Raw genomic sequence first — 25,226 nt, forward strand, 5'->3', positions numbered from 1 at the left:
CTGAAAAATATGATTCAGAAACATGTTTCCTTAGCACGTAGATCTGCACTGTAAAACCACTTTTATAGGGCCACACTATTTGCTTGCGTTGATGGAACTTTTTAGTGCCTTCTGGTGCAAGACATGATACGATGTTTAATCTTTTACTGACATGATTTTTCACCTATTAAAGCTTTATAGCACAAAGTAATGAAGATGAGAAATTTAATGAAAGTAATAAACACTGCCATTTATGAGCTGGTTTTGTGGCTGAGATTTATAAATCTTCCATATATTTTTCAACATGGTTGTCTTGTCCTCATGAATATGACTGATGAGTGAGGGAATAACAGCATCAAAAGAGGCTGAGGTGTTTCAAGAACTGGCTCTAGAGCACATTGCCATAGCCTAAGCTCAAAAGAGCACTGGTTTAATTTTCTGTTTTTCAGTATCCTAGCTGTGTTAGGTTGCTTAAGCTACTCAGCTGCAAATTTTCTTAATCAGTGGCTTGCAAGCAGTGGTCTGTGGACCTCTGAGAATCCATGAATTACTTTGAAGGGGCCTATTAAAATCAGTAACCTATTCTTAGTAACCTCTCTCTGCAGGGCTTGTAGGTTCAAAGAAGTTGACAATTACTCTTTAAGTGGTCTAGATGTATGAAGTGTATCAGTCAGCAATCATAACTTCATCCTGTGCTTCAGTTTGAGATTTTAGAAGCTCCGATGAAATGCCTGTGAAGATTTCCAGGCAAAGTCAACTTTTTTTCAATATTGTCTTGCAAATTTTTGGTAGTGTTTTTGTTAAATACAGTCTTTCTCTAAAATCATCTTGGTTAGAAAATCTTGTTTTAAAGCACGGGAAAAAAAAGAAAAAAGGGAATATTTTTGGAAGCAAGTTCATTTTGTTTATATTAAAACAGAATCAAAGAGTAATGGAACAGTACAAGCATCCATTACTCAGGCAGATGCCACCCTAAAAAAACTTTCTTCAGTAATTTGCTCTTCTGATCATGCTGCTTCAGACGGAAAGAGAATAGGCTTTGTTTATAAAGATTTAGTGGATGAAATGGAAGAAAGAAAGACAGCTCTCAATCTGATTATATATTAAATATTTGTTGGTCTGTGTTAATGTTAAATGTTTTTCTTAGATCTATTTAAAGTCAAGTGCTTTGATGATAGCCAGTTTGCTGTTAAGCATGCATTTATTTTCATGGGTTTCTGTGTTTCCTGGTGCTTTCAGTGATCTGCATTGGGAGTGGTAGCTGAGGAAGTGTGGTGGGTTAGCCCTGGCTGGTCACCAGGTGCCTACCAAGGCTGCTTTATCACTAAGCTGGACGGGGGAGAGAAAATGTAATGAAAGGCTTGTGGGTCAAGATAAGGACAGGGAGAGATCATTTACTGATTACCATCACGGGCAAAACAGACTTGACTTGGGGAAATTAGTTTAATTTACTACCAGTCAAATCAGAGTAGGATAATGAGAAATAAACCCAAATCTTAAACCGCCTTCCCCCCACCCCTCCCTTCTTCCTGGGCTCAACTTCACTCCCGATTTCTCTACCCCCTCCCTCCCAGTGGCGCAGGGGGATGGGAATGGGGGTTCTGGTCAGTTCATCACCCGTTGTCTCTGCTGCTCCTTCCTCCTCAGGGGGAGGACTCCTCACACTCCTCCCCTGCTCCAGCGTGGGGTCCCTCCCATGGGAGACAGTCCTCCACAAACTTCTCCAGCGTGAGTTCTTCCTACAGGCTGCAGCTCTTCATTAAGTGTTCCAGCGTGGGTCCCTGCTGCAGGGTGCAGCCCTTCAGGCACAGACTGCCCCAGCGTGGGTCCCCCATGGGGTCACAAGTCCTGCCAGCAAACCTGCTCCAGGGTGGGCTTCTGTCTCCATGGGGCCACAGGTCCTGCCAGGAGCCTGCTCCAGTGTGGGCTCCCCGCAGGGTCACAGCCTCCTTCGGGCATCCCCCTGCTCTGGTGTGGGGCCCTCCCTGGGCTGCAGGTAGAGATCTGCTCCCCCGGTGACCTCCATGGGTGCAGGGGACAGCCTGTCCTCTCATCATGGGCTGCAGGGGAATCTCTTCTCTGGCACCTGGAGAACCTCCTCCCCCTCCTTCTTCACTGACCTCAGTGTCTGCAGAGTTTCTCTCACATATTCTCACTCCTCTCTCTGGCTGCAGTTGTGCAGTTTTGTCTTCTTTCTTAAATACGTTATCCCAGAGGTGCTACCACCCTCACTGATGGGCTCGGCCTTGGCCAGCGGCAGATCCGTCTTGGAGCCGGCTGGTGTTGGCTCTGTTGGACATGGGCGAAGCTTCTAGCAGCTTCTCACAGAAGCCACCCCTGTAACACACAGACCCCCCCCCCCCCCAACCTTGCCATGCAAACCCAATTCAGGAAGTGTTCAAATCTTCTTCTCCATCCAGCTGTATTTAGGAAGTACTGGAAATTGTCAGGGATTGCTACAGGAGAAATTGGAGCATTCTTCCTGTTTCTAGAAACTAACTTAAGTAACTGCAGCTTCACCTTTCTGACATGTTTGTACAGAGTACCTGAATAGTTGGAACTCTAAATGTACCATATTTTCTTGAGATTATATAATATTTTTTTTCTTCAGCTGTGTGTTTAGGGCCTAAATAGGCCAGTTGTGTTTAATAAAGCTCTTCTAAGACAACTTTAACGCAGTAACTGCAATGTTCCCTATGCAGGTTTTTTAGTAGCAAGGTTAGAATTCTAAATCAAACATAATTAACCTTATCCGAGTGAATAAATGTCAAGATATGGACAGCTACTTCACTGCTAATATCAAACTAACAGAAATCCTAATTTCTTCCTGTCAGTTTTGTTCATACTGTTTTGTTTGGATTGGCACGATAGCCTATTCCAAGTGTGGTCTCACAATATACGATCATGAAAAAAGGCATTCCCTTCCCTCCTTATTTTACTCTGAATCAGCCAACGCCATTTATATTAGAGTTCCAGTTAAGTGATTCAAAAGTCATGCTGTTCTCCGAGATCACAGTTTCCTACATTGTTAATTCAATTTAGTACGTGTATCTTTGAAACTGAGTTTGTCTTTTACATTCAGTTTTGTCATAGTTCTGACATTTGAATAATATCATCCAAAGCGAATCTCTTATTTGCACTATGTGTTCTTCATTGCTGTAAATTGGTTTGCTCTGTTGTTGGTGCAGTCTAAACTTAAACACTTTTCTGATGTAGCGAAATCAGTTGAGTTATCATCAGAAACCCTAACTGGAGGCATCAAGGTTGGCCACTAAACAAAATCTCACAGCAAAGTACTGATAAGTATTTCTATTCTGCATTGAAACTGAACCAAGGTCTGTCAACTTTTTTCCATTAAAAACTCTGAGAAAAAGGCCTAAACTGAATGACCGAGCATGAGTGTTTAAGGTTAAGACCGTGTATACCTGGTCTGCGTTCTTGGAACAGTGCCTTAAATTTGGAGAATTTTATAACTCCATTTTTATATGTGCTAGATGAATTCAGACAAACCTTCAACCTTAACCAGAAATTTCATTGTGGACATTGATATTTGTACTGACGTGAAAAGTTATGTTAGAAACAATTGTTTTTGACAAATGTAAGTATTTTTTATATTTGTTTAAATTTTTTTCAGTATCTCTATAGAGAAGTTAATAAGCATACATTTCTTTATGGAATATTATAGGTTATACTAAGAGATAGGCAAGCTCTTTGTAAGCTACATCTTTACTAGAGAAGGTCCTTGTCACAATTATCCCAGCACAGCCTTCCCAGTGTAGACAAAGCTCTGGCTCTGTGGAATATATTATCCTGTGTTGGGAACCTTAGTTTTTGACTGACAGTCTTTACTTCTCTCAATTAACCCCTAAATAATTAATTACTTACAGAATTTAAGAGAAAACTGATTATTTAATTTCCTTATTTTGTCTTTTTTGAGAAAGCTTTTACTATCTCCTACATTTAGTAATGCCTGTGAAGCTGTTTATGATTATTTATTATTATGGAGTAAGGATTTTCGATGATGTTTGAAAACACTTGTTTTGCAAATTCTTACTGGGTTGCACAGCAAATACATTTACTTAAAAGATAATTAAGTGAACATAATTGCTCTTTTGTAAGTGTTTTGATGAAAATACATTGCATTGATTGTTTTATAATAGGCTATGCTGGTTTTTACCATATTCTAAAATGCTTACAAATGGCCTACTTGTAGATTATTCAAGACTGCATTCAAATTTTATTTAGTAGATATTCTCTTTTCTGAAGCTTCCCTATTACAAACATCTTGATTCTTATCTTCCTACTTTTCTGGCTAGGTATACAGTCTGTCTTTCTGACTCTTTCCCCTGTTTCCTTTGAACCCATCTCCTTTTGAATGAAATAGAACAAGTGAGGTTCTGCTCATCCAATAGTGGTTTGGGTTTTTTGTGTCAGTTGGTACTTTTGTTGCCATTTGGAAATCTGGAAATACAGATCTGGAAATACCATGCATTTGGTATCTCTGTAAGAAGCAACAAGAAAGCAAACATAGGTTTATACACAGATTCTCAGAGTCGGCAAGGAAAGCCCGTTTTAGGTATCCCGCTTTGCCCAAGAGTGGTTAACTCTAAATGTATGGAAATGATACTATGTGCATCATGGACTCAGAAAAAAGCAGATGTTTCACTTCTAAAATATAGATGGGATGAAATGGAACATCAGTTTTCGGGAGCCAAGTATTTGTCCCGAGAATGGTTTCGCTCTGGTTTTGCTTGACTCTATCAAAACGATCAGTTCTATACTGTTCGCCAGCACAAAGTGTGCTTAGAGAGCAAATTCATTACTGAATGTCAGTGATACAGATGAATGACATAAGTTTGAGACTTGAGCTGGCTTTGGTACAACACGTTAAGAACTTGTGAAGTGCAAAATGTGCACGTTGTGTCATATGGGACCTGCAAATAATTGTTTCATAATATAAAGTGACCTACAGCTGATTTCTACAAATTTGTGTTGGACTGCAAAAAATTAAGTCCCATAGATGCCTCCCCTTCATTAGAGGTGTGTGGGTCGTTGACAAAACTGGGTTGCTTTTAGATACTGCTCACTAGAAAGATTTCCAGGTTGCCAAGCACAACTTAACTCTCAAGTGGGGATATGAGTTAATGAGATTTAGAACTTTGGGATGAAATATAAAATCTTCTCACATATTTTCCAGGAAGAGATTCTCCAGAAGTATTTATTCTGTCAGTAAAACTCAGCTAGGGTATGACCTTGCAAGCATTGTTGAGTAACTGCACTTTAACTCTTACTAATAAACACAGAGAACAACTTTCAAGGTCTGATTCTTACATTCAAAAACTGTGTTTTACCTTTTGAATATGTGGCTATATTTAGCAGACATTTTTAGCTCTGAGCAATATACAGTAAAACTATAGCAATGGGATGTCAAGGCTTTCCCTTGTGATTAAAATTCCCATATTGTCCTTTCTCTCTTTTCCCTATGGCAACAAAAGGAAACAAAGCTAAACATAAACATTATAGAAATAGTTGTATGGTCCTGTTCCTTTCCATTGCCTTTGGTGGAGTTGGGACCCATTCCTTTTGACTGATCTTTACAAAATGCATTTCCTTGGAGGTGCCAGTCAGAAGAATCTTGCTCGGCATATTGCATCTTGAAGTTGAGTGAGTATTTTAATTAACATTTCTCTGCTCACAAACGTTTGTGATCAGGCTGAGGAATGTGTGAATATATATGTTTTCAGGGCTTACAGATCTGTTTCCTTGCATGAATTTGTAAAAAATGTGTAAATATTTAATACTGAACTCTAAAGTCGACAGTTATAGAACTAACAACAGGAACAGTATCTTTTTTTCTCCCTTTCCTCCTCTATCCTTATATAACTAACTGATGTATCACAAAGCAAGGAATTCTAATTTTGTTTTCAAATAAATATTCAAAAACCACTTTTAGTGAATGTACAAACACCGTAAACCTGAAACGTGTGTAGTATAAATATCTCATGCTAGTAATCCCTTCTGTGTGGCTGGTCACAGGAACGAATGTGTTTCTGGAGAATGCAGTCTGACTTACTACAAGTAACTAGAAAATGTTATTCACAGTTGACTAAGTCCTTGGAGAATATGAGAGAAAGACAGAAAACTTAATTTTTGAAGTTCTAGTAATTTCTGCACCTTTGCTGTTAGCTGTGGCTCTGTAGTGACACTTCAAGCTTTGCCAGCCTGTGGCCTCGCTGCCTTGTGCTGTGCCTTTACTGGACGTGATTCAGCATCTGATGATGGATCATCAGAGGATTTTAGGAAGGAGTATTGGTACTTCAGTAGTTGACAGTCACTCTTTGAACTAATTTTGTAGCAAGTGATATGACACAACAAGGAATTTGTAGAAATAAATACTACAGTGTCTGTTACAGCTTAAAAAATCTTGTTAAGTAGGTGCATTTATGATATTTATCACATAATTTTGGGTTATTGCCCCTTTTCCTACCCAACTGAATACATTTGATAAAATAAGTAGCATCACTTATGATGTTAGTAACAAGAGCCCAGCTCTGCTAATGAAAAAGCTGTAACTTAGAGCTGCTTGATTTGATTTAATAACATCCGTGCTGGAGTTGCAGCTAAGGAAAAATGTCTTTACAGAAAGTGATTAGATAAAAAGTTTTTATCATGGGAACTGTTGTCTTTCTGATGACAAAACCAGTTTGACTGACTAAAAAAATTACCTCTGGGGGTGTTATGAGATTTTCCTAGGGAATTAAATGCCACAAGGTATTCTCAGCTTAAAAATAGAAATGTGTAGGTTGAAATGAGTAGCTGAGAGGTATGTGCTGTAGGTTGGGACTTAGGAATACAGATGTTCACAGATTTTTAAAAATACACTTTTTCTGATTTAAAAATTACCGTGCTGCAGCTTAAGACTGTATGGTTTGTAATTATAACCGTTATCCTATTCAAAGCAGCGTTAAGAGTCTCCTCATAACTATCTGAAATCTTAAACAGATATTCTTTTTAGCTGCACAGTGCTTATATGCTTCTTTCCGTATTTGCCCAGATTTGGTTGATATTATGAGAAACGTGTATATTGAAATGGTGTCAACAACCTTAAAAAAACCATTCTAGTTTCCAACAGGACATGAGCCTGGTAAACTATCTTGACTATTTGTGGCCTTTTCCTTTTTTTTTTTTTTTTTTTTTTTTTTTTCCATTTCTCCCTTTCTGGCTTCCACCAAATTGAAATGATTAATAACATCAACCATATGGTTTTCTCCTGCCAGTTACAGTGGAGTTTCTTGCTTACTGTCTTCCTGAAATACTTTAACCTGCTCTTGTTGTATCCTCCTCTCCTTTCTCACCTTCCCCTTTTGGCACAAGTGTATTCAAGTCTTTTCTATCATACAATTCTCTTCCCTTTTAATATCCTATGCCTTGCTTTCTTATTTTCTCTTTCTAAAACCTCACATATAATTAAAATACTGCCAATGCAGAGTAGGCTTCTCAGGCTAAATTTGGAATTACTGACCAGCTGTCCAGGTGCTTGGTGAGGTTTTGTTGCCTGTAGCTCTTGTGCCGGGGTTGTCTGCAGTCTCTGATGGAACAGAAACCCAGGTTGCTGTGACTTCAGGTGGACTGACTATGTGCGTTGGTTTGAATTACTTTCCCATTCTTCTTTCCTGAATCCTCTTTACTTTTGGATTCTATCTTCCCTTCATCTTCCTTCTCTAGAAAACTTTTTCAGTAGTCTTTGCTGACCTTTTTCTGGTCAAATTTTAAGCTTTTAAAATTTGTTCTTTTTCCACAAGTTTTTGGTAACACACTTTTGAGGTGTTTTATGGAGGACACAATCATATTAGTCCCCTTTTGTATTTCTGAATGTTCTTTGAGGCCGCACTGGCAAGGTCCTCTCACTCCTCTGTCCACCTGCACACTCCTTTCGAATAAGCTAATCCATTTTATGACTTCATCTGCTTTTTCTATGTCAAAGGAGTTACAGCCCTTTATGTTCTTGACTTTATAATTTCAGTTTTAAACTGAGTACTCAATTTCTGTCTCATGATGATGATGAGACTTTGGGGAATGACACACACATGGCATATATTCATAGTTATGGTAGAAAATAGCTTCATATTAAAAACTTGTTTACTTTTTTGAAATTGAGTTTTCTGACAGATAGGACCTATGTTAAATAAAATAAGTACTTTACAATTCACAGTCTTGGAATAAAACCCTACCACAAATCACATATGCATATTAAAAATTCTTTTGTGATGCTTTCAGTCTGTGCCTTTCCATAAAATCTCAGGCATATTTTTTGGTAACATTGGGAACCGAGTACTGTCTTGTGAAAGCATAACGGCAATCTTAGCCCTTAACACAATTTTTTAAAGCTTATATGAGCATTCTTAATAAACATTAGATGCTTTAAACTTATATTTTACTACTTAGAAATATTGTTATTATGTCTTGTGTGTATCTTATTTATATTCCTTATTTCCCCCTTATCTGTAAAGTTGATGCTGTGTCACTCTATGTACTACAGTAAGGAGGACAGATAGTATAAGTTTATAGTTAAGTATGTGGTTTTTTTCTCCTATGAATAAATACAGTTTCTTCCTGTGCATTTATATGGCTCTCTAGAATTTCTAGAAAATCCTGTGTGATATAATGACAGAAGAAAAAGAAGAAATATTGTTTTTCTTTAAGCATATAAAAAGAATTCTACAAGCTTATACCAATGAAGATGCAAGTGGTTTTTTTTTCTATTAAAAGGGACTAATTCTAAAATAGTTTTGAAGCAAGAACACAACATAGTTCAAAAAAATGTTTTCTGACAGGTCATCTTTTGATACTGATTCAAAATGCAGGTTGCATTTTGAAATCCTACTTGTCTGTAAACCTCTGTTTAAAAAAAATCTGTTCTGAAATCTTACTACTGTAAGAATTAGTTATTTACTTCCTCAAAGTTGCTAGAGATTATTCCTATAATGAGAATGATGTACATATTTTGCATTCATTTATCTAGCACTTTTATTCTGTTTCATTTCTGTGGGACTGTCAAAACCAAAGACAAGATTCTGGGAGAATCTGGTGATCGGCTTGATTAATCATTTAAAGAGCCTGGCTTTAGTTATATTAGGCTAGATCCACAAAAAATGCAATTTCATTTCTGAGCTGTTGTTAGAAGTATCTACCTGCAAATCTTAGATATTCAGAAGCTTTGCTCAGCTGCTGCTTCTTGAACTTGGAGTCCTTTATGTTCAGACTCCTTACATAGCTGAAATTCTGCTTCCTCCTAACCTGAAACATACTGATAATGAAGCACTGTTTTTTTCTGATAGTTTAGGAGCACCATTTGTCTAACATGTGGGATTAAATGAGGGAATTGGCTAGAGCAGACAGGAACACACGTGTTCATGATTGGCCCACCTGCAGGCAGGGCAGTGAGTAAGATTCCCATTTGTGTAATATAAACCTTTTTGTGGTCCTCAAAATTGTCATCCTGAGTTCTGATCCTTTGAGAGAGAGGGAAAAAAAAAAAGAATTTCTCTCCCGTATCTTGGTTGACTGTTTTGCTTCTGAGTCATATTGAATAAAAACAGTGGGAGCTGTCTGCTTCATGCTATGTCCACCTCTGTGGGTAAATTTCCCTCTTAGTGTGTCAGATAACCTGGACCAATGGATCACCGTAAGAAGCAACACTTGTGGTTTTATAGAAGCCAGAATGAATCTTGACCGGTAAGGATTCTAAAATCCATAAAGCAACTCACCCTTTCTTCCATCCATCTGAAAGACTAACTTCTGTTTTTGACCATGTCTATCAATTAATTTCTCTACTCCTGGCTCTTACTCCAAGAATTCCTTCCTCCCCTCCAAATAACCTTTCCTCCATCTGAATGTAGAATTGTCTGTTTGAATGAACTGAAAATAAATGAAATGCATTTGAACTTTTGTTGTTTCCATTGTGTTATGGAGAATTTTCTCAGGGTTTTAAGGTTAAAATCATGAATTCAGTGCAGAAGCTTGTGAAATTTAGGGACACTTTCCAAGAGCTTGATCTAAGTTCAGTCTGTTTTCTCCAGATTTTCTTCCATTCTTACAAACATTTTTTTCAGCTGTAATATGAAGAGTGAATTATGTTCTTTGTGCATAATCTATGAGACAGGTAAACACAATTCCTTTCATCTTAATGATAACATCTTGTATTATTTGCATGCTATGTTAGACTAATGTTTCTGATAATATGAACATACTAGGAGTGGCGTTGTTTATATTAACATGGAGATCAGTCCTGACAACACATACACAGAAAATTAATTTCATTTCTCAAGTCAGTGAATATTTTTATTTTTTATCCATTTTTACTGAATCAAGAAGTTTGTTTTTTTCGTGAAGGGACGCAGAAATACTACACTCCAAGTTATTCAAAGTACAGTGTGGTAGCACTGGGTTCAAGTGCACTGACTAGCTGCTGTTTTGTTTCTCCAACACATCTCAGAGGCATTGACCAGACCTACTGGTTCTTTGGAATAACAGCTTTCTCAAAACTGATAGCTTTCTGCAGTAGAGAGAGGATATTCTAATCATCTAATATCACTGTAAAATTTACAGAGCCATAACAGGATCCTTATAGTGAAGGGCAAAGCACAGCTTGTGTCTTTCAAATGACTGATTTTTTTGGGCATGCAAATACAGGTCAAATTAAAAACTTGCATTTAAGTATTACATAATGTTAATTCGTGATTTCATAGAAGATACCATGGTATAAATTATCAGTAATCCATATGCAGAAATCAGAGATTTTCAGTGAAAGCATAAGAAGACATGCTACAGAATAAAGTAAATAAATATCACCCCAGTGGAAATGCCTAAAACCGCTGAAGAGTTGAGCTGCCCACCTCTGTGGGTCAATCTGCATGTTACTGTTAGTTAACCTGGACAAAGGGATTAACAACACCTGTTTGTACTTTTGTATGAGCTAGACTAAAGTTTCAACCATCTGAAAAAGAAATAAAATCAGTCTTTGACTGTGGCTAGACCAGGCCATGTTTCTTTTTTGAGAAATAGGAGAGGCAGTATGCTGGTAAAAAGAACAGGATATTCATGATACCTGATTTCAAATCACATCTAATGAAAAATGAATAGTGAACTTGTCTTATATTTGCCAAAACAGAATTAAATGTACTAGGAAACCACTTACTTCAGACAAGGCAAACGTGAATCTACTGATTTAGAAAAGGAATCTAAAATCTAACATAGACCAATTAAGATGATAAAGGTTAAACAGAGAAAAGTTCATTAGTCCCTCCCAAAATAATGTTCTGCTGAAGGAAGAAATTGCAGATATGGTTTGTAAGTTGCCTTTGCAACTGGTTTTAAGTAGTTTAAGGTACTGAATTTACAAAACGTTCCTTAATTTCTTTCTTGGTTGCTATAAAAATGGTTTCTTTGGCAAGGTTCTTGTACTGCACATAAAGGTTCGTGTGGGTCATCAGTCTAAGGCCATCCACGCTAGGAAAGCCCCTTTTCTTGGGAGCGTGCTTTGCCTTTCAGTTAGCTTAAGTCTAAATTTAAACTACAGAGAACACTGGTAAAAACTCCCCTTATTTTAGTTTTCTTCTGTTCACTTAGTGGACGTTCAGCCTCATCTTTCTTCCCTTGACTTTTGGTAATTTTGTTACTGTTCATATGCAGGAGTACCTACTCAGCTGGTTAACGAATGGTGATGCTTACGTTACAGGGAAGTCTTTGTAACTTAAAAATAGAATCAAATTGCTTGTTAATTCCCTCTAGTGACAGGTGACAAATATACCAAAATTAAAGTTTAGTCATGGATGGAAGCAACACGGTTGCAAAGATGCTGAACTCCCTGGTACCTGGATAAGATGGAAAGTGATGTCAAATGCCTACCTAGTTCAGCTTTCTTTTCTCCCTAGTCACTCAGGAGAGGAGGCTGTATTATTCAGACTGAGGGTTTGGGTTTTTTTTCCTCTCCTGTCAGTTGGGGTATCTCTGAATTGTGTGATTCTAGTACGTGTACTTTGCTGTCCACTATTATAAACTATCTTTTTTTATATCTTATTTCATGGAGGACAGTTATATTAGTTTTATTTTGTGAATGCTATCTGGGAAATCTATTTAAATTTTAATTGCGTATTACTTTGAAATAAATGATTAGCAGATGTGTATAAAGCAATTCAGAACTAACACTTCAGAATTAATACATAGAATGTATTTTTTTAATACTGTTTTGCTTGTGACAAAAATAATACACTTACAGATCTATAAGCATGCTACTATATTTATCTGTAAGGAAGAATGATGAATTAATATTAGGCTATTATTTTTACTCAGTGTACCCTAATACATTTCATTATCACATTTAAATACTAATATACTTAGTCATCTCAGTATTTTTAAACAAGTGCTCCTTATAAGTGTGTTTAGTTGAGAACACTTAGAAATTGTATTGGAAAATATTTCTTAAATCTGTTTTAATTTAATCAGTTTTCTTTAATCTTAATGCCATTGTGTTGCATTGATTGATGTTACTCATTGTTTTAGTCCTTCTTGCCACTTTTAGTAAGTCCTCCTTATTTCTGGAAATGTTTGATGGCACAGGTGAAGCTATCAACCCTTCTATTAGGTAACAGAATTGGTGCCTTCTATTTCTGTTTATTTGATTTATCAAGGATAGCTTGTTCAGTAGCAAAAGTAAAAGATCTAAAATTTCTATTGATTTGTTTTCTTCCTCTTTTCCTCAGACATGTTTATTTCTACTTTTTCTCTACTCTGAATAGAAAAGCAGTTCTATTCCTTAACCTTGTCATTTCACAGCAAGTTTTTCTTCTTGTGATAAACATGATAAAACCAATCTTCGCTTGACTGAATGATTCTTAATGTTATCTCTGCAGGGTGTGGTACTGCAACAGGAGGAGCTGAAGATGAAGGTGAGGCTGAAGCTGGCTGGATTGAAGGTGCTGCCATCCTACTCTCTGTTATCTGTGTTGTACTTGTCACTGCCTTCAATGACTGGAGCAAGGAGAAGCAGTTTCGTGGGCTTCAAAGTCGTATTGAGCAGGAACAGAAATTTACTGTTGTCCGGGGTGGACAGGTTATCCAAATCCCAGTGGCAGAGATAGTAGTTGGTGACATTGCACAGGTGAAATATGGTAAGTTCCATCAGCTAGATGTCTGCTTTTCTGAACTTTATTTATTCTCCTTTCCCTTTCTAGCAGCATAGACTCACTTCACTGGAAGTGATTTAAAAGACCTCTGTGTTGTCATTGTTGTCCATGGTAAGGTAACAGTTTGGCTCTTAGGGCAAAAGGAAAACCTAAGGTACTTGCTACAAAATTGTACTAGATAACTAATTTTATTTTTGTAATTTTCACTTCCTTTCACTGACAAGGACAAGAGCTGTTCATACAAAGCTAAATTCTCTTTCATGGAGGATTACACTATTTGTAAGTTTTTGCTCCTGTCCAGTTAGGAATAATGCTCTGTGAAAGGGAATTGTACCGCTGTGCTCACCCCACTTGGTAGGCTGCTCCAGAGGTATGGATCCTGTAAGTCCCCCCAGATCGGATGCTTCTGGTAGGTGGATGCCTTAGAATTACATGCCATAGGGAAAGCCCTGTGCTTCCGTGAACAGGAAGACTTTTGCAGGAACTTCGTGTACTCTGTGTTTGACTGAGCTGGCAAATTCCAGCAAAATGCCCGTTCCATCAACCATCAGGTTTCTCCTGGACTTCGCTAAGGGCTTCCTGAGAGGGGAAGGGGAAAGGGCAGCTTGACTGTTTATTAGCCACTGTTAATTGCTGTGAAGTCTGATAGAGCAACCTTCACGTCATGTTAGGAGGAGTACTCCCCGTGCCAAATCTCAGTGATTATTATGTTCATTGTATGTTAAATGTGATACATTAGACAAAAAATAATTGCAGTACAAAAGCCCTTCCCTATGGGATCGCAATAATATGGTTAATATGGACAGATTTGGTAGTAATTTTTTCACTTTTGCTTTAGATTTTTACATTTTAATGCAATTGTTGTTAATTGTGATTTTATAATAAAAAGCATTATGTAATTATAAAAACAATCTTACTAAACCACTGTGGTTTTCCATTACCGTGTTTTTACTGAAAGGTGATCTTCTACCTGCCGATGGGATATTTATTCAAGGAAACGATCTTAAAATTGATGAAAGCTCTTTAACTGGAGAGTCAGACCAAGTCCGCAAATCTGTTGACAAAGACCCAATGCTACTGTCAGGTAAATCTGCCTGAATTCTTGCTGAGTTATCTTTTGTGCACTGCTTTGTTTGTGTTTTATTTTGTTTTGTTTCTCCATGGCATCAGGTTTTGGTAACCTAGATAAAACTGATCTTCGGAACACAGATACTGGCCTTGTCTCTTTGTCATTCAAAAGATGTGCTATTGTTTTTTGATTGTGTGCACTTATTTCTGATCATCATACTTTTTTTATAAAGTGAGAAGGTAATGAAACATTTTCAGAGGAAAAGGAAGGTATCACTTAGGGAAATAACAATTGTTTCAATTCATTGTAATCTAGTTTTAATTTAACTATTAAATTTCAAAACCTTTTAAAGTCTCATTAAAAACTTTATTCATGTGTATACTAGATACGATAGAAAAAGAAACAATGTGCTTAGAAGGAAATGGATAAACTATTGTGGGCTTGACTTCTGTGGTAAATTCAAGTTATTTCTAGTATTTGTATTTTGTAATATAATTCTAATAAAAATAGTTTCTGAATAGGTTGGTTGTCAATAGATTTCAGCTAGGATGTGATCACAAAATAACAGCCTGCTGATCTCATAGTGATCATCAATGTATTAAAACCTGAAATAGTCATTTTCAAATACATTTGAACTTTTTATTCATTGAAAGGATTCTCTTTGCTGTCTGGTTGTACAGTCAGCCAAGAGACATCCCAAATAGAATATTCATGTTGCAGTGCAGCAGGTAAGTACACATTCCTGCAGGAATCCTGCCCCTGTCCTGCCTCACTGTTAGGAGGTGCTGTTGTTCAGAAGAGACAAGTAGCAACAAGTAAGGATGTGACAATTTTTATTGAATTAACAGTGCAAATTCTTTCCACATTTAAATTCAGATAATTAGTTGACTGTGAGATTATGAGTGTTTATTATGTAAATTACGGAATTATGGTCTGGTAAATAATCAGATTTAAGACGAAAGGTGGCTGCATTAACTTAAGATGAAGAAATTTGCTAATGTTCTTTGTGGACTTGCCATTGCCACAGACTTTATGTTACAAAAAGACCATGTTAATTAATTTTAACTTTAGCAAGCTTCAAGCATCTTTCTGCCTGAAACGTGTATTAAATTTTTTTTTTTTTCCAAATGACACAAAAAATTCCTACTGCTTCTGAGAATAAAACAGCAAAACAAATTTCTTTTGCTCTTTTGGGAAAAAAATCCTTTGGTTGCTTTAAAAATACTCTGATTTTTTATTTGTTAAATGTTTTTGCTGCAGTGTCCCTTCCAAGTGTATGCTTTTTGATGTTCGTGTTGTAAAACCTCAAGTTTGTCCGAATTATAATTGTCTGAGAAATGTGTTTACACATGTTCAGTAGAGGCTAATAAAGATTAGTGGAGTAGCTGCAAACTCCAAAGGCTGCATTTGTGCAGAGAAAATACAATGACGAGCTTGTGCAGGCAACACACATGCAGAAATGCTGAATAGTGGGGACAGTGCCACTTTTGAATTCTTGGTGTCCCTCTGGCTCCTTGATGTACTGTAAGGTAACTTGAGGAAGTGTTCTGACTTTCATAAGTAGTGTGTGAAACTACTGACTTATTTTTTCTAGATTTACAATATTTTGATTTATCCTAGTAGTGCAAATGTTTAGGCTTATCTTGATTGTAGATTAAGAATTCTTTTGGAGATGCTTTTCAGGGTGTAAACAGGGAAGCCTGCAGCGATATTATGAGGAAGGGTTGCTGTTCCTAACAAAATTTGTAACCCAATGTTGTCCTTGAATATTTGTGCATTTTTTTCCATTTATTTTTCTTAGCTGATAGTTGTAGTTTTGTAAATATAACTTCATAACTGACACAGAAATTTTCATTTTAAAGAGATAGCTTTAGTAATGATATTTTTTAATAGAAACTTATATCATGAAATATCATAGACTTCTATCAATTAAAATATCCTGTTGTTGAATTCTAGAGGCTTTCTGATTATGAAGTTTCTGTTGATTCACATGCTCTCACTTATTCCTAAATTGAATTAGATCTTTTTGAATACCCGTAGATTTCAGTGGTGGCTGTGAACAAACATGAAGGTGTTTCCCTGAAAGGCATGGTGGGAAGAGAAAAGGAAAGCAGTCAAGTTAGGAGAGCAGATGTGTTTCTCTTGCTTCCCAAAGCTCAGATTTCTTTGCTATAAAAAATTTGTCTCTATGTTTTTATTGCAGAGTTAAATAAAGTTTATACTCTTAATTTTTCTCTATTGCGACTGCAAAGAAGGTCAAGAATTAATGTGATATTCTAACAAGCACTGCACACGCCTTTGTTCCATACGTATACCAATGAATTTTTGCTCATACCGTGTTAGAAAATCCCTGAACTCTGTTTGCTCAGGAGCAGAGTTGATGATTTGAGATTCTATCATGCAAAAAACTACATTCTGCCATAGACACAGTGCAAGGTTTAATCCTAATGATGCGGGAGCTGATGTGCCCACGGGAAATCGTTAGTAGTCCAAAACCCAAAAAAGTGGGTTTGACCTGGCTTAAAAACTGAGTTCCTGTTGGCTGTTAGCCTAGACCTATGTTTTTATAAAACTTGTTTAAAGAAAAAAAATCCAAATCAACCCCCTGCAAAAACATCAAACAGACCTTCAATTTTCCTCTTAATCTTTGAACCTGAAGACATCAGTAAGTTATCTCCAGGTAGGCTTTTGGAATTTAGACAAATATTGTCAGGATGTTGCTTGCCACTGTTCTCCCTTAATCATCTGTTGGAAATGAAAACAGTTCAGGTATCAGAGAGGAATAAGTGAAAAAAGGTCAATTTGAACTGCAGGCACAGTTTGTTTTGTGAGCCTAGATTTGGTGAAAGATAAACACTCTGAATCAGGAAGTAATATTTTCACCATTGGCACCTGAAACAACATTTTTAATATATAATCAGTTTCAATGACATAATTAAACTAAATGAGTTTCTGTCCTTAATGTCCTGTTTAATCATCCAGATAGTCATTCACTGTACTTGAGAAGCAATTCTAAGAGTATAAGTGCTGACTAAACCAGATGGTTCATTTCCATCTGTATATAGCACATTTGGTACTACCTAGGAAGGCAGAAGTAGAAATACATACTCTGATATACCTGAAACCAAAAGAAGCAGCTTCTCTTCTATAGTTCCACTGTACTTCTGTCTAAAACATGTTCCTTCTTTTAGTTCATTAACAGAGGTTTGCATGCATGGTGTAGCATAAGCCATGGCATCAAAACTCATCAGCTTAAACGAGACTGTGGTGACATTAAATTTCTTTGCAATGAGCATGGCATCTATCAACCTACAGATGAAGACAGCTTGGGTAACCAAACTCACTGCTACTCAACTGTCTTGATTGAAGCTGATGTGTCCTTTAAGTTTTTGTATAGTTCAAACTTCGCAGAAATCCGTGATTCCCAAATACAGAAGATTTGAATGTGAGTCTGGCCTCAGTATTGCACACAGTGAAGTATTTTGGGATACCATGTATTGTAATAGATAACATTGTAAAAATACCTTATGAGGCTTACTGTTTAAAACTTTTTTCCAGGTATTTAGATTAATTTGGTTAAGGTATGAAAGAGTTACATACAGGAGCTCACCTAGTGTAGTTCTCACTGAGCTGAGACTGACAGAACGTTATCCTAAGCTAACTTTTACAAAAGTGTATTTCTATCAATGTGCAACAAGGGTTTGAAACAAAGAAAATGGAGCTTGTTCAAGAACAAATAAAACAAATCTCTTGGTCATGGTGCTTTGTTAGGTTTTCGAAATAAAAAGTAAGCTTGATTAAGGAATCGGGTCAGTTATTGCCTGAGGAAAAATAGTTCTAATTCTCTTAATTCCCTGCCAGAAAATATTCCAAGCTAGGGTTCTAGCACAGCAGAAATTTTCAGAACTGAGCAGCTAACTTCAAAAGTTCCAAATTATTTGGATATGTTGAAATTACTCGTAGATGAGATTTTTCTGGAAAACTCTTTTTCTTCGTAGAGTATATTCTGATGGTTGGTTCACTTAATAGTTGCAGTGACTAAAATGGTTGTTTAGATATGCTGATAGAAAATTTTTGTTCACCAGAAGTTTGCTGGAAGTGGCAAAAGGGTATAAAAGTCCCAAACTGGCATGCTTGGGTTTTGTTTACTTGTTTTTCAGCCCTGTTTCAAATCTTTTTCACCAGTACTATTATTAGATTTGGGAGTTTCTGAGCTGTCTCATGTTTAGTTGCGTTTTTATCTGAAAGATATGTGCTGTAATAGGTTCCTTATCTGTCTAATCTGTTTATCTCTTACTAAACTAGACTTCTTCCTTTTCTATCTTGAAATATTCACCGTTTATCAACTTCAAATTAAATACTTAGCGTGTGAAAAAATGTCTTTTACTAATAGTGAAAAATGAGTCTTCAGAGGGAAAGAAGTCAGTAGAATTGTTCAACGTGAAGTTGAAATACATGCTTAGTGTACAGATAAGTGAAAAACATGCATTAATTCCAGAACTCAATTTATATAACAATAGCTGATGGAAGTCATAGAACCCATTTCTTTATTGAAGCTAGTATAATCATAATACCATTTAAATAGTGAAATTACCAGAGTTAGGTGGAAGGAGGTTCCGCTCTTTGGTTTAGCTTAGATGCTGAAGAATTTTTCCAGCGGTCCTAGTGGAACATAATCTGATAATAAGTTAGTACCTGCTCTAAAACATGCTTTTGTATGTACCTTAACAGTTCTGAATTATGTTTTACGAGACTAATGTTAAGAAAGGGTTCAGAAAGACATTTTAAGTTAAGACTTTTTTGCCCTTTCCAGGTGTGCAGAGGTAAGCTTGAAACCTGGTGGGTTAATGTTGTCTTAATAAAGACGGTTTTGAAACATAGGTGTGGGTGCCATTTTTTGGAGGATATTTCTATCCATCTTTGTAGTCCAGTACAGAAGAATATTCCTTCAAAACAAAGCACAGGAATACTAAAAACAAGTTCTTAATTAAAATATATTTTAAATGGTGTTACATCTTCAAGGAGGTTCCTCTAAATTTCTGAGTCAAGTTTCAGACATTTTCTGTTTTGTCTGAACCAGTACAACCAAGCCTCTTCTGTTTTTTTAAGATCTTTTCTGTTCCTTTAGGCTTGAATGTAACTTGTTTTTTGTTGTTTGGGTGGCGGCCCCGGTTTGTATGTTTGTGATGTTTTACTCTGTCATATGACAGGAAGCAAATGACTTTAAGGAATCAAATTTTATCTCAGAAAGCGATAGGAATATTTCTCAATGCACTGAGATGGTCTGTATCTTTTTTTCTTTTAAATACATCTGACCATTAGTGCATTTTTGTTTTTATTTGGCTTATTTCTGCTGAAATTTTCTTAGTGTTCTGATGAGATATTTATGCTTTCAAATTAGGCTTACTGTTGACAGATGTTCTCTCTGTTCTGTGTTTCTGTTTTCCTTTTAAGAACATGAGAGATTTTGATTATTTAGAGAAAGAGATCTTGATTATAAATAAATAGTTGCATTGCTTAGTGTGTTCAAAGACAGCAACTGGATGATCAGTAATAAGAAAATGGGATTTTTTAAAAAAATGGGTTGCAAGTGTGCGTGTGTATATATAAAATATTGATCTATTTAAGGATGTAGGTCCATATGTCTTTCCTTTTCCAGCTTTTGAGATAACTCAATGAAATGAATATATGTAGATGAGAATGAACCCAATAAAATGTTTTTTAAAAAGGGAGGGGAGAAAGAATCTTTCCAGGGCCATTCAGGTTTAGTAGATCTGAATGCCCAATAAGATTTTCCATGAGAAATTAATTATATTCCCCATTGGCTCAATGCAACAGGCTCACAATTCAGTTGGTTAAAAGCCATTTTGCAGGAGTTTGCAGAAAGCTTGTTTGAAGATTTTTCTTTTTTGCTGTGGCTTCAGGAGTGCCCTGCTGTGGTACATTTAAGAACTAGAGGCATCAGTGAACAACTTTAGTTTAAAAATATTGAGTGGTAGTTAATGATGGTAGTGGGTAAGAGATAGCGACAAGATAGTTCAGAATAGGCATACCAGAATTTTTACCTCATTAGCCACAGAATTGCTTAGGACAACTCAGTTAATGACTCTACCTAATTCATGATGTTACAGAATGAATTAAACAGTGATGTAAGTTTTGAAATGAGGTGAGGATCTAAGGAACAGTAGATTAAAACCCAGCAAAGAATAGTAGTTTGTCACAAATACTGCAGTGACAAGGCAACGAGTAAAGTGAGTATTATAAGCAGTGTCATTGGTTTATTACCACAATGGTCAAACTGTTTAGTGGACTTAAAGACTCTTAAACCAACAAAGAAGAGTAAAAATTCTTTCTTTCTCCTAGCGCCCCCCCATCCCCGAAGAAAAATGTAATTACTGATTCCATCTGGGCTCATTCTTCTGATGTCCCACAGCTGCAAGTCTGGAATATGACTGGTCTTAAAATATAATTTATTTAAAACTGTAGCACCTAGGGTTAAAAACAATTGTTCGATAATGGAATTCTTTCTGAGCAGATTCTAGTTAACCATGTGTCCATCCATAGTTCACTTGGAGGTACAAATACATCTTTGTCTTTTTTTCTATACAGTGATTTTTTTTCTCAAGACTAGCAGTCGGGCTGTTACAGTCTGTTTTCATAGTTTCCAAACTACTTCCTTCTTCAAATGCAGGAAGGAGTATTTAAATCCAAGCCCAGTAAACTTCCAGTCCTAGCTTGCTGTGTCAACTCTTTGTTAAGAAATAATTGCCTTTCCTCTGTGTTCTCACAGTGATTTACACTTAATAGGCATAACATAATTTTCTACTACTAAAGGATAAAATATAAAGTCTCTTCCAATGAATAGCTTTATCTGTCAGTAGTTTCTGGTCATTATGTATTTGTTTTTCATCTGTTTCATAGGAGCACTACTGTTCGGCTTTATATATTTTAAAATTCACTACCTGCTAAGGATATCTCTTATCAAACATTTGAAATAATACTTCAATAATGAACTTTTTGGATTAAGACTTTGTCACCTTATGAAATGACAAATTAGTTATTTGATGCCATCCTTAGCACATTTGTTCCTGTGCTTCAATGACAGGTTTTTTAATAAGCTTTTAGTAACTGGTCTTAAATATATCTCATAATAGGTTGTTCTTCAATTTCAAACTTTTTGTAGAAATAGCTAGTGTGCAATTGCAGAGACTGATGTTTTGCAAATCCTCTGTTGTAAAATTTTTCTAAAATGTAATTCAGCATACTTTTGATTGTTTTTAGGAATTTCTATTTGTTTGTGTTTCCACAACTCATAGCAAAATGTTTCTAAGAGGCTGTGATCTTACATGCACCTAGCATTTGGTTCAATATAGGAATAGGAGCTATAATTAAACTTCCTATACAATAAAGCATGAAATATTTCTCAAAAGGAATTTAGTTAGTATAACAATATATTTACCTAGTTAAAGAAATGATCCTTTTCAGAAAAACTTTATGTTTTGATTTATTTTAGAGTAATAGAAATCTCTGTACATACGGAATTTGTTTTCAGGTGTATGTCGGATTCTTCTTGCTATTTGGGAATCTCCTGATTTAATTAAACATCCCCTTGAAGATTTTTCTCTATATTGATTTTTCAAGTTTGAAGACGCGAAATTGTCTTCAAAAATATTTTTTCTATGCCTGTAAATCAACCATAACTGAGAAAGATGAGAGAACTTGCACACATATTTTCACTTCATTTATGTAAATGTATGCCATGTACAGTGTAATCTTGACTAGAGTCACAGAGGAATGTTTCCAGAACTCTAAGCAATATTTTCAAAGTTACAAGAATTAACTGTGTGAAGCTAAACTATTATCTTTCGAAATTATGTAAATTTGGTTAGTGACAACATTTCTTTTACAAAGGGAATCTGATGTGTGCGGTTAATGGATGTGCAGCCTAAGATTTCCAGTTAAGCATCCATTCTTGGTTGAGAATAATATACAACAATAGGGATTATTTTTGGATGTAATTATATTGGCCTTCATATTGATTTCTAAAGTGTAACAAATCTCTCTCAGTACCATAGTAAAAGTCTTGTGTAAAATATTTAATGGTTGTTCTTTTCAATTTTTTTAGCTATATATAACTTATATTGCATATTTTCAGGTACTCATGTCATGGAAGGCTCTGGACGAATGCTTGTAACTGCTGTGGGTGTGAATTCCCAGACAGGCATCATCTTCACTCTGCTAGGCGCTGGAGGAGAAGAAGAAGAAAAAAAAGATAAGAAAGGTAAATTTCACAACACATAAGGATGTTCCGAAGAAAGCTCTTGGGCTTTGTGTAGCCAGAGTTCTCCTCTGTTCTTGACAAATAAATACGATTTAAAAAACTTCCTTTTTTGTATACATTTTTGTCATTACATGTCACACAGAAAAACAGCAAAAGCTGTTAACCAATAAATACATTGGATAACAAGATGTTTTTCCAGTGTGAAATTGCAGACTCTCAGTATGTAATTAAATGCAAGGGAATACATGGGCATACTCCCATTGCCGTGTCTTTTTTACATAAATCCATACTCACCTAAAATTTGTGAAGATTTTGCCCTTGTGCATTTACATCTATGTAGTATTTTTTTCAGAAAAAAAAAAAAAGGTTGGCCATGGAAATAGTGTCTCTCTTTGAGTTTCAAAAGTAAAATTAAGATGAGATGTGGCTTTTTGCTAGTCTAGTTGTTTAATGTCAGTGAGTGACTTTAGAGGCATTGTAATTTCTTAAGGAGTAAAGGTCAAACTAAGAATAGTAAAAGAGAATAAAGTAGCAGTAAATGTCAACAGAGTTTAACTTTGATGTCGTGTATCAGTTAATGAAATCAAGAAGTCACTTTAGACTTTTCACCTTATTATAGTGTGATGTCATAAACAATTGCTAAATTATGGGTTTATTGCAGAAACATGACTTAATGTGTGTCCTTTCCAATTTTTGTTCATACAGTCTTGTAAATTGTTCAAGTCTGCTTTCAGATTTTCATTCCAAGTTTGTTCTAAGAATATTTATCTTTAAGACATAATTAAGGGCCAATTAATACAGGTTTTTTTAGACATTGCCACTCTTTTAGTGGTTTTCACTATTAATAGAAAAGGGTAGTTACAGCTTTACTGAACATTTTACTTAGTATCTGTCGGGCAGTGTGATTCTACCTTTTCTTTCATTTCCATCCTTTTAATTTAAAGTTTCAGATAGGAAGGCCAAATTCAGATGGTTTTCATGACCTACAATTTCCATTTCTGAACATGTTCAACAAGTTGCACTTGACTTCGTGTTTCTCTGAGGAAATCCCTTTTTACTTCATGAAAGACTTTATGAAATGTTTACCATTTCATTTCTACACAGAAATGCACAATCCCTGCTAGGCGTGGTAAGTTCTAGGAACATTAGAAGCAGAAAGACCAAAACTTCCCAAAGTAAAACTCTTTCATGTCAGACTAGTTTTGAACAATATCTTGGAGTCTAGTCTTGCAGTCATTAAGAGGAAGACTCCTAAAACCAGCTCTTTTGAGATCTGGAAGCATCTGTTTTGGCAGTGTCTAAAGATATTGTAGGTGAGGAGGAGCAACTCGGTACCTGTTTGGAAGTGACAGCTGCCTGCCCTGAGGCCCTCTGTGTAGCTGGGTCGGCCTTCTCTGGGTGTTGTTTTCCTCAGGTCACTGGTGATTCTCGCATGTTTCAATGTGGATCGCCTTCAAAGACAGGGAAAGAGAAATTGGAGATAGCAGAGTAATGCACTGCACTGTGGTTGTAACTTACTACCCAGAGACAGAGATTCTTACAGAGGTGTGTAAGAACTTGTGCAGACACTGAATTTAATGGGTATGGCTGTAATAGCAAGAAAATTCCATCACATTTTCTAATGTTGCTAGCAGCTTTGTGCTAGTGCGGAGGAGTGCCAGGGCAGAGCTGGTAGCAGATTGAGGCCCAAACTCAAATAATGTACTCTCACATAATACACTGCAATTCTCTGAAATCCTGCCAATCCTAAATGTTTGTTTCAGTCTTATATGGGTGTATGCTTTTATCATTCATTAACATTTTGTAAAAATCATCATACAGGTGTGAAACAGGAGGATGGACATCAGCTTCCAGGTAGAGTAAGAATCGTACCACGTCAAATGAAAGGATGAGGCTTTTAGCCAGCAAGCTTTGGTGCAAATCAGGGTTGAACTAATCATTAAGATAATTGTCTTTGAAATCAGTCCAGTTAAATTAAAGAGTAATTTCAAATCAACAGGATTGTTCGTGGCAAACATTTAAGTCTGCACGCATTGTTCGTGTTGCAAATCTTAATGTTAAGCTTGAATAATCAGTTATTCTCCAGAAGTAAATTACAGTATATTAAATGTTGGAATGCATGATTTGCTGTTAGCGGTTCATGCTGTGCTGGTTAGTATGAGTATCCAAATGGAATAAAAAATAAGCATGAGTAACCAAAACATTTTAAGTTATTACCATCACAGTAATCAAATTTGCAATTGAAATTTTCATGAATGTAGTTATACAGGGTGTGTTTCTAAATCCTGTATTGCTGTTTATTTTCTTCTCCCAATTCAACCTTTGTAAATAAAACAAGACCATTTCTCTTGAAAAACAAACCAGTACGGTGTGAAACAGTCACTATGGGTCAAGTACTGAATAAATTCAGGAGTCTTGATAAGGATTCATTATAGGACTTCTGTGTTCTGTTGAGAACAATTAACCGACAGAAACAAACCAAAACTTATTTTATCCATTATTTGTAGAGACTAATTTTCTGAACTCTAGTATAAAAGCCATCATAAAATAATAGAACCTTCTTTGAGTTTTTCACCTTCCTGCTAGGAAAGATTTCGTGACCAGTTTCTCTAATATGCAGATAATTGCTGAAAACAAAAAGAGGATTTTCTTTTCTGATACTTTTTTCATTTCATCACAAAACAGGCAATTACGTTATGTCTATTATTTGGAT

At 36.1% G+C, this 25,226-nt stretch overlaps 1 protein-coding gene across 8 annotated transcripts in view; it reads left to right on the forward strand.

Moving 5' to 3' along the window:
* Positions 1-25,226, forward strand: part of ATP2B2 (ATPase plasma membrane Ca2+ transporting 2) — a 431,184-nt gene that overhangs the window by 312,344 nt on the left and 93,614 nt on the right. For all 8 annotated transcript variants that reach the window (XM_074836607.1, XM_074836605.1, XM_074836606.1 and 5 more), the window contains 3 exons: positions 12,891-13,148; positions 14,122-14,247; positions 22,388-22,513. In XM_074836607.1, coding sequence (XP_074692708.1) covers positions 12,891-13,148; positions 14,122-14,247; positions 22,388-22,513 — 510 coding nt within the window. The remainder of the gene's footprint in view (positions 1-12,890; positions 13,149-14,121; positions 14,248-22,387; positions 22,514-25,226) is intronic.

The sequence above is a fragment of the Strix aluco genome, chromosome 11, assembly GCF_031877795.1.
Source record: "Strix aluco isolate bStrAlu1 chromosome 11, bStrAlu1.hap1, whole genome shotgun sequence".
Lineage (NCBI taxonomy): Eukaryota > Metazoa > Chordata > Aves > Strigiformes > Strigidae > Strix > Strix aluco.